Source organism: Olea europaea, chromosome 13, assembly GCF_002742605.1.
Source record: "Olea europaea var. sylvestris chromosome 13, O_europaea_v1, whole genome shotgun sequence".
Classification (NCBI taxonomy): domain Eukaryota; kingdom Viridiplantae; phylum Streptophyta; class Magnoliopsida; order Lamiales; family Oleaceae; genus Olea; species Olea europaea.
Window position 1 is genome coordinate 2,547,370 of NC_036249.1, and position 10,238 is coordinate 2,557,607.

General features: G+C 36.1%; 1 protein-coding gene across 1 annotated transcript; it reads right to left on the reverse strand.

The window, feature by feature from the left end:
* Positions 1 to 1,314: 1,314 nt before the first annotated feature.
* On the reverse strand, positions 1,315 to 3,544 carry LOC111407264 (9-cis-epoxycarotenoid dioxygenase NCED1, chloroplastic-like). The gene has a single exon (XM_023036647.1). The coding sequence runs from the start codon at positions 3,433 to 3,435 to the stop codon at positions 1,684 to 1,686; it is 1,752 nt and encodes a 583-aa protein (XP_022892415.1). The 5' UTR covers positions 3,436 to 3,544; the 3' UTR covers positions 1,315 to 1,683.
* Between the last annotated feature and the right edge of the window lie 6,694 nt (positions 3,545 to 10,238).

The following is a 10,238-nucleotide window of genomic DNA, read 5'->3' on the forward strand; positions in this document are numbered from 1 at the left end:
AGGATAAGTATGAAGACAAGTGAAAAGGACTTGATAGACAGCGAACGAACTGTTGTGCTTCAATCTTGATAAGATGACTTGAAATTATACAGAACCTGTTTGGAGGTGATTTTGAAAATTGATTTTTTGACCGTTAAGAGAAAATTGTGGTCCATCTGTGAGAGAAGAAGTAAAATATGAAGGCTAAATTAGTGAAATAACAGTCAAAAAATCAATTTTTTTGGACAAAAAAATCACTCCCAAATAGGCTATATATTTAGAGCCTTTCTCCTTTTGTTAGAAAATTGGATTCTAAAGATGGAAATTTTGGAATTTGGGACGTAATTAAATTACACAAAAGATGTAGAAAAAGAGATCGATCCATTACTGATCGTGCATGTTTGCACCTATTTTCAATTTGATGACAAAGTCAAGCTTATTATCCAATTTTCAGCAGACTTTTCAAAGGTTTCAACGCTATATAATTTATGGATATGAAATGTATGAATAAAAAATGTATTTTTGATGAAGTTATTAAGAAAAAGAAATACCTGCCAAACATTTTCTCATAATAAAATTATGATCTTACTATATGTACATCAATGTTTACATATTAACTTAAATAATGTCATATGACACTTTATCATTGAACAATTTAAAATACAGTTAACTTTTTCATCAATTCATTTCTTTTTAACTCATCTTCTGACACTGTTTCTAGACCGTCTTTCTATAAAAATAGCATAATTGATAAACTTAAATAGGATATTTGATAGCTCTACTGTGGTCGGTGATTCAAGAAGAAGCATCTTTTACAAAGCTATGGTTAACATTGAACCACCGGGAAATTAATTAACTTCAGACAACCATGGTGTAGGGAAGTAAGTCAGATTCTTAATAAGTAGAGTGACCTTATTAATGTGCCGAATTAATTGTGTGGTGGCCACTAACTTTGTGTATAAAGACTAGAATAGATAATGGCATACTCTAAACCAATTCGGAATAAATTAATTATCTAATATATTCTTAGTCGAATTTCAATCTGTACAAACTAAAATTTAAGAAAAGGATCAGAAAATTATGGCTGTGCTGTGATGTCCTAAATATTAATTTTTTAAGAACTTGACCAACTCGAATTTGATTCAGTATGGTACAAGAGCAATAAGAAGTCATGAAGTCATATCTCAATCTCGTCTTTATATATTTATCTATATTAAAATGATTAGATGGTGGCTCAGAAACGAGAAGGACAAAAGTCTTGGAAGTAGATGCCCTGCTTAAATTTTCTGAGAAGAAAAAAATAACATCCCAACTTTGTACTGATAGCATTACTCGGAAGAAAATTGCATTATTTTTAACATAAACATGCAGCCAAAATCTAGTGTTGCGTGCAGATTAATCTGTGCTGTAAATGCATTTGTTACTGTAATCAGAGTTCCGATCAGTTTCCAGAAATAAAGGGGAAAAAATGAAACAGAAACCAGCTGAGATCAAAGTATAGCTACACGCCAAGAACTTCAAGCAGATTTCTTTATAAAATACCCACAAAATTTTTTATTTTATAAAAGTCGAAATTGAAAACTTAGGAGAGTCTGGGGACATTTATCTACCATATCCATCTGGCATATTACTCATACTCAGAAAATAAGTGCTCATATATATATATATATATATATATATATGCACATACATTATTATTTTGTACTACATACTTTGATTTCTTAAGTCACCTGAGCTTATGAATGTCCCGTGAAAACCATATGGCACTCTTGATGGAAGCTTAATACTGGCTTCCAATTTCAAACTCCTAGCATTTATTATCTTAAGTTCAGATTTCCATGTCTTTTCATCATGGACTAATGCAAGAATATACCCAGCATCTTCTTCTCCATCAAAATTTGAATCATTCGGCAAGAAAAATGGTTCACCTCCATATTTTTCGTCTCCGTACATGAATTTCTGAACTTGTCCGGATGAGAGGTCGACTTTAGCAAAGCCTGAAACTTTAGGCCATGGCTCAGCAATTGCAAGATAGGCATACCTTGTTTTTCGACCAAGCCTGTTCCTGTTCACCATTCCGGCTTCTAAATTGATTTGCTCTGATGCATGAATAATAGGCAGCCTTTTCGATTCACCAGTCTTCAGATTCAGCCTAATTTCTATTAAAACAATCTTTAGTTTTTCATTGCATTCGTTGAAAATCAAGTCCGGTGGAGTCATGCATGAGCCGATCACCACGACTTCATTAGTCTCCGGCTCCTCCCAAGCATTCCACAAGTGAAAGCAAAAGGTATCCGGGCAATCAACCCAAATAATATTGTTCGCATTTTCAGCTGTCTTTGATAAAATCCCAAACCTAGATTTCTTGTTTTTTTCATAAATCACTGGAGAGCCACCTTTTATCATTTCTTGAAGCTTGAAAACCACTTGCTGGTCGGGAATCACCACGTAATTCTCGGTGATCGCGAAATCGTGAACCATAGTCGGCACGTCCAACGGTATCTCAATGTCCGGTGACTTTTTTCCGTCGGCGGAGAATTTGAAGTACCTCAGGTATGGTTTTTTAACAACATCGTAGCTTAAAGCAAAGAGCTCACGAGAAAAAGGATCAATCTTTGGGTGAGCAATCATTGTCGTCCTCAATTGCTCATCAAAATCATAGCGGCTTATGGTTTCAAGATCACCAGAGGGCTTGATCCTCACTTGATAGGGAAGATCATCTTCAGACATGGCTAATAGTCTTTGATTGAAGTAGACCAGTCCCGCATTGGCTACTCCGGTCCCATGGCTGTGATCAACAAGCCCAAATAAGCCACGTGCATAGAAAAGAAGGAGCCGGACTATACCAGAGTGCCCGTGGAGCTCTCCAATGGCTTTTGGAAACACGGGGTGGCCTAATTCACGTTCTTGAACAAGCCTTTTAGTCTCGGTAAAGCGGCAAGCATAGCTCGCGAAGTTGCCACTATTGATCGTCACTGCATGTATCATCCCATCGCCGTCGAAGAGATGGTGGCCGGCGACAGGTTCGAATAGAGGGTTGGCACCATTTCTCAAGTAAACACCATTAATGCAGTCGGGAATAGTGCCTGTCACAGGAAGATTGTGCCTGACGGCGGTCTCCAGTACCGGAGCGAAATTTCCGGTGATTTTGACACGAGGATCAGTAGCTTTAGGGAGTGATATCCGCTGCTCTCTTGAGACCAACGCAATTTCCATCGCGTCCAACGCCTTGGCTGCGGCTTTCTGTAGAATGTTCCACTTTGGTAGTGGCAGCGGCAGAGCCGTGGGCGGAGAAGACTTCGCCGGTGAGTCCTTTTCGGTGATTGTTTGTATTTCAAAGGGGCCTTTTGGAAAAGTGATCACAGAAGGTGAGTGTAGAGCAGAGTGAATTTTGTCTCTTGTTCTGGGCTTCCTGATGGAGATGGACTGGGGATGCGCCATAGAAGAAGCAGCCATGTGTTTTTGTTCTTAAATCAGAATAATACTTTTTCAGTTTTTGTCTTAGCAGAGAAAACTTAAGAGAGAGAGAAACGAAAATGAGAAGTGGATTTTGGGAGGGGGAGACGAATAGGGTGGAAATAGAGATAATGAGTGCATGGAGGTCCACCTTAAACTTGTAGGAGGAGACCACGTGGTGCATTTGTGTGAAGTGTATAAACATGACAGTGGGTTCAGGAAATTTTTTTTTTATTTGTGTCATATTATTCTAACGGAGATTGTGTGGTTGAAAATTAGTATTGTTAAAAAAAATAATGTGATAAAATGGTTAACAAACAAAGGCTCACTATGAAAGACTGCGCCTGATAATTAGAGGTGTCAAAACGTATTTGAGCGTTCAAGTTTAGATAAATTGGCATGATATATATTTGATGTAAAAGAAAATAATCGTGACATTATACATGTACAAGTTAGATGGATATGAAGATTGTCATTAAATAGAAGTATCAAAATGTGTTTGTCCAAGTTTAAATGATCTTGCATGTCATGTGATATAACAAGAGAACACATGTGACATGACACATTTATAAGCTGTCCATATGAAGTACCCTAATTCGGACAAATGTGTTAAAATGTATAGAGTGTTCTAGTTTAAATAATTCCAAAATGACATGTGATGTAAAAAGAAGATATATATGACATGATACATGTATAATTGGTCGCTATGAAAAATCATGAAAGGTATCAAAAATGTATTGAGTATTCAGGTTTGGATGGTTGATGATGTAAATAATATGGTCCAAGTATGCACCTGTTCAAAAATTATGCTAAAAATGTAAAAGTACCCACATTCTAGAATGTGCTGAACCTGCACAAATTTATACGTGTCGATTGTAAACACACTCACCCCGAAGAATAGAAATGTGAGAAGCTACCACCAACTCAAGTTGTGTCAAACTAACATGAAATAGTCACACTTCTAGGTGGGACGAGATTTGTAGAATTAGAAGTTTGACATGAAAAATTATGAGAATCAAAGTTAGAGAGCATACTTGTACCCACTAGGGTTGCACATGGTCTGATTCGGTTCGATTCTAACGAGAACCAAATCGATCCGAAATTTTCGGGTATTTAGTAAGTGAAACCGTCGTGTCCAAATTTAATTACAGAACCGTTCGGATTCGATTCCATTCGGTTCAGTTCGATCCTATTTTGTTCCATTCGATTCCGTATTATAATTAAATTTTTTAATATATACAAAGTTACGTTAATTTAATTAATGATATGTTCAATATTAGCTCTTACAAAATAACGTAATTCAATCTTATGTGTTTTACGTCACTCTTTGCTGAATTCTTCATAAATTTGATTATTAAAATCACAGAAAAAAAAAAGATAGCGAGCTCAAAATAATTAAGAGAGATGTTGTAGAGTTTTAATTCAATTTTCTCCGATAGAAACGACACTACAGTAGAATAATAAATTTGGATAAAATTGAGGTCAATTTGATTAAGTTGATTTTGAACTGAAAATTAGAAATAGGAAAATCATATTTTGTGGTTTGAACTAAATTAACTAGTTAACAAATTTATTTAGAAAAAATAAAATAATTTTACTTATTTAAAATAAATTAATTAAAAAATTACGAAGTTTCGGTTCTTCGGTTCTTGGCCTAGAACCGAGAAACGAACCATACCCGTCGGTTCTTGATTCAAATACCCGTTCGGATAATTAACTTGAGAAGAACCGTCAGATTTGATTCAGTTCGGTTCGGGTTCGATTCGATTTGAGAGTTTTATCCAACCCTAGTACCCACATAAAAATGAAATTGAATATACAGGTGCTATGCCCTCAAGATTTAGAGGTGTAGGTTACGTAGAGTAGTACAAAAATTAAAATTTTAACTTTTTTTTCTTAATATGTTTGATTTGAAATCCCAAGCTTTGTTTTGATCTATTTCATTTCCTCCATTCTTTTATCTTTTCATAAACAATGGGCATAAACAAGCAGATCATCCGATCACTTCACTTCCTTATGTCACGCATGAATCGAATATTCTAATTTCGTAACGTTTGAATTGAATTTCTTTTGAACTAGAACCTTCTTGTATCTCCTCGTTCTCTTCAGCTAATATCATCATTGATGACGAAATCAAGTTAAAATATATTATACTTTTTAAAATAAACATTTTATATTCATTGGAAAATAAAAACTAGCACAAGGGGAGAACATCACATCACACACGTGGCGTGCACTTATCTGAACCCTGTATGTTGTCGATGTGATGCGGAGTTTAACACTTACTTGATTCGTTTTAAAATTTTAGTACACTTTTTTTTAATCATATATTTTTCAATAAAATAATATTATATGTAAATCAAAAATATTTTCTTAATTACACATTCTTCCAAAAACGGCCATTCCGAAATACATTTTACCCAAATATCTCATTATAATGATTGTCAAATAAGGGCTTAAATACACATGGTGTGTACTTATCTGAACCCTGTAATCAGTTATCACTAATATAGGATAAACTTGCCTTTGGAGAAGAAAGAAAGAGAAAACCATGCGAATCGAAGAAAAAAATGGTCCGAACCTACTCTGTTAGAGTTGGTGACTCAAATTGGAAAGGAAATGTTGAAGATGCGTGATGGATTTGGAGAATCAAATAGTATCCGGAAAATAAGGAAACAAAGTCCTTGTCACGTTTTTTTCCCTTTTTACGTTTAACCTAGAATTATTACCTTTTTAGACTCTTTTAGCGCTAGACTTTTGTGGTATAAATATGAGTCTCCTCTTTCAATATTGTTAAAGCCAATTGTTGTAATTCTCTCATTTCATCGATGGAATAAAATAACGTCGTTCCTCTACCAGTTTATTTCTTTACTTTAATCTTGTTCATGGTATTTTTGCGATCTTGTATTTATACTTTAAATTTGTGTCCATTGAATCTCAATTCTTGCATTTGTTTCCACCCGGTCCCAACAAATGGTATCAGAGCGGGGTTGTTGGTAGATTTCTAGCCTGAAACTGATCGAAAATTGGTTTGAAAATTACCAGAAAATCAAAAAACGAATCTGTCCTGTTTTTCGATTTTCTGTGGGATCTATTTTTATTTTTTCTGGTCAAACCAAAAAGAGTTTGGAGAAATGAACAACACCAGTGGACTCAGAAGGCAGAGACGATCTAGAAAGGCTCATAGGTCGCCAGCGCATTTTCAGCTAGTCGCCGGCGGTGGGAACTCCGGCGAGCGAGTGCGGTGGTTTCCGGCAATGGTGTCTTCAGGCTGTTTTCTCCGGACGACGAGACGGACCTTGTGATGGTGTCCAATTTCAGTTTTCGGCAAAATTGTGGTTTTGGACTATTTTGCCTCCTTACACGTTTGGAAGTTTTTCGGTTTTGGGTGTTGCAGGTTGCAAGTTCTTCGTGGTTTGATTGAGATTTTTCATAGATGGCTTCGGTGAAGTATGATATTCCGCTACTAGATCGTAATACAAGATTTTCGCTATGGCAAGTAAAGATGAGGGCTGTGTTGACGCAAATGGATCTTGATGATGCTTTGCTGGGTATTGAAAGGATGCCAGCAATTTTGTCTATGGAGAAGAGACAATGGAGGGATCGAAAGGCTGTTTCATTGATTCATCTTCACTTATCCAACAATTTGCTGTAAGATGTTTTGAAGGAGAAGACGGCAGCTACGTTGTAGCTCAAGCTGGAGCAGTTGTGCATGATGAAGAGTCTGATGAGCAAACTGACTCTAAAGCAGAAGCTGCATTCCCATCGCATTGCGGAAGGAGGGTCACTGCAGGACCATCTTGCTGTGTTCAAGGAAATCATTGCAGATTTGGAGATGTTGGAGGTAAAATATGATGAAGAGGATCTGGCCTTGATCCTGTTGTATTCGCTACCCAATTCTTTTTCGTCGTTTCGTGATACTATTTTGTATAGTCGATACACGCTGACCATTGATGAGGTATACGACGTTTTGTTCTCAAAGGAGAAGATGCAGTTGTTGGTTGGAGATCCTACATCTAGGAGTGGGGATGCTCTGCTTACTCATGGTGAACGATGGAGGGATAAGTCAAAGACGAGGCACAGCAATGTGTATTGCTTCTACTGCAGGCGAAAAGGACACTTGAAGAAAGATTGTGACAAGTTGCAGGGTAAAGGTAATTTACATGCAAATCATTTAGGGCAATCTTGTACTTTGAACGGGACTAATGTAATTGAGGATTTTTCGGATAGCGGAGAGGTCTTGTTGGCTATATCTGATGTGGAATCTAAACAAGATGAGTGGATTCTTGATTCAGTGTGTTCGCATCATATGTGTTTCGACAGGAATTTATTTAAGATATATGAGACTGTTCAGCAAGGTGGAGTTGTCATGGGAAACAACCAGTCTTGTCTGTTGCTGGGATCGGTCAAGTCAGATTGAAGCTGCAGGATGGAACTGTTAGAACACTTGACCAAGTTCAACATGTTCTAGACCTGAAAAGGAATCTTATTTCGCTAAGTGCCCTGGATGAAAAAGGCTATAAATTCTCTGGTGCAGGTAGAGTCTTAAAGGTTCGAAGGGATGGAGGAGATCCCAGTTCTACGTTTTGCGGGGAAGCGCAGAACCAGTTAAGAAGAGACATTTGGACAAGTTCAGTACCGTGGTGGACATTCAATTTGGTACAATACCTCTCGTGTTGGGCTCTGAATCAGTTCAGAACATTGCTAGGGAAAAAATTGGTGATTCTGCTTTGCCACCAAATTCAACAGTTGCACTATGTTCAAATGCCAGGGGGAGATCCATGGAGCGTAGATACAGTGTTGTCAATAATGTCTGGAATGCTTTGGAGATCATTGAAGGTGATAGTTCTGGCAAGGGACATTCTGATCAAGCACTGTGTTTGGTTTTTCCTACAGGGTGTGCTTCGACTCTATTTGGTCAACAGTAATTCCTTGGTGGAATTTTGGGAACCCGAGTTTTGGGTTCGGGTGTCGCTTGTGGATGTAGGGCGGGGGAACGTGTTATCGTAGAGAGTTTTGGTTACTGTGTTAAGGAGATTGGTTATTCTGATGCAGACGGATTATTTCTCAAGCTAGAGAAATTTTGGAGCTTCGTTCGCTACACCGAAATTTGAGTCAAGGTGGAGATTGTTAGCGTTGGTGACTCAAATTGGAAAGGAAATCTTGAAGATGCGTGATGGATTTGGAGAATCAAATAGTATCCGGAAAATAAGGAAACAAAGTCCTTGTCTCTTTTTTTTTTTTTTTTTTTCCTTTTCACGTTTAACCTAGAATTTTTATCTTTTTAGGGCTCTTTTATCGCTAGACTCTTGTGGTATAAATATGAGTCTCCTCTTTCAGTATTGTTAAAGTCAATTGTTGTAATTATCTCCTTTCATTGATGGAATAAAATAACATCGTTCTTCTGTCAGTTTATTTCTTTACTTTAATATTGTTCATGGTATTTTTGCGATCTTGTATTTATACTTCAAATTGGTGTCCATTAAATCTCAATTCTTACGTTTCGTTTCCACCCGGTCCCAACATACTCAACCTAGTAATTGAAGGGGGGAAAAAGGAACACATTACACAAACAGGGGCAAAAAACATGGGTTATCTTCAGGCTGGTGTGTAATGTTTTCCAAGCCCATTTCCCTCCTACTTTAATCATTTTCAAATAAATTATTCAAAGACATGTCACTAAATTTTAAATCTCTGTCAATGATCCTATCAGGCTAACTTTATTGAAAAAATAATAATAATAATAATCACTTGGCTGAGTCAATGCCGATGCCGATGGTCCGTGTCGTGCACCTCAAATTAGGGCTTCATGTTATGAATTTAATTCTCATCTAACATTTATTAGAATCGTAAAGGCCAAATCTATATAAAATAAATTTCCATATTGTCAATGTTGAAACATTTAAATGTAGTGGTTGAACGGTAGTTAAACGTAAAAAATGAACGGAAATATTGCCCTCACTTATAATTTGTTCTGTTTCTCGTTTTTGCCCATGTCCACATATGAATTAGTTGAGATATAAAGTCAATGTCGGGATCCTCATGAACAACCATCGCAATCAACTTCCTATATCAATCAATCATCCTTATGGTATTAATAAATATGAGTTATTTTCAAGACACTTTTTAAATATGATATGCTCTCTATTTAAAAAATTAATTTTTAAAATAATGCTCTAAGAGACTATTTAAATTAACATTTTAATTTAGAAAGCCAAACACTCTTTAAAATTAAATGTATTCAAAGTATTTCAATTTTCAATATAGGAAAATAATAAAATAATTAGGAAAAAATGTAGTTAAAACAAAAGAAAAAAAAAAAAAACCCCCAAAACCCCCCCCCCCCAAAAAAAAAAAAAAAAAAAAAAATCCCATATAGGAAGGTGCCTGCCATATTTGGTGTTCCCAGTCGAACTGCCTGTGAAAATGAAAATGATGGCAGCTGAGATATTTTTCCGCTTTCAATATGATGTTTGGTTCGTTTCCAAATTTATCATAATACATTAATATGGAAAAAGATCTCAACGGGATAAGTGAAACACAGAGATGCACATAAAGATCATGTTAATCACTCGAGTCACATTTCTCTAATATCAAGTAACAAATCGAGTGATGTATTTCATTACGAATAGACAAGATTATCATTACTTATTCTAGCATACCTAAAGTCAAGTAATTGTGGGATATATTTCTTTCACAATCATTTCATTGGAAACAATTTAGGGTATCAAAATTATGAAAGTGATGTTGTATTAATTAATGCAAACAATTCAACCCATTGTTTCTTGAAATAGAGCTGTCTT

Excerpts from the sequence above, each read along its gene's own strand:
- LOC111407264 (XM_023036647.1), bottom strand. The coding sequence starts at position 3,435 with ATGGCTGCTTCTTCTATGGCGCATCCCCAGTCCATCTCCATCAGGAAG.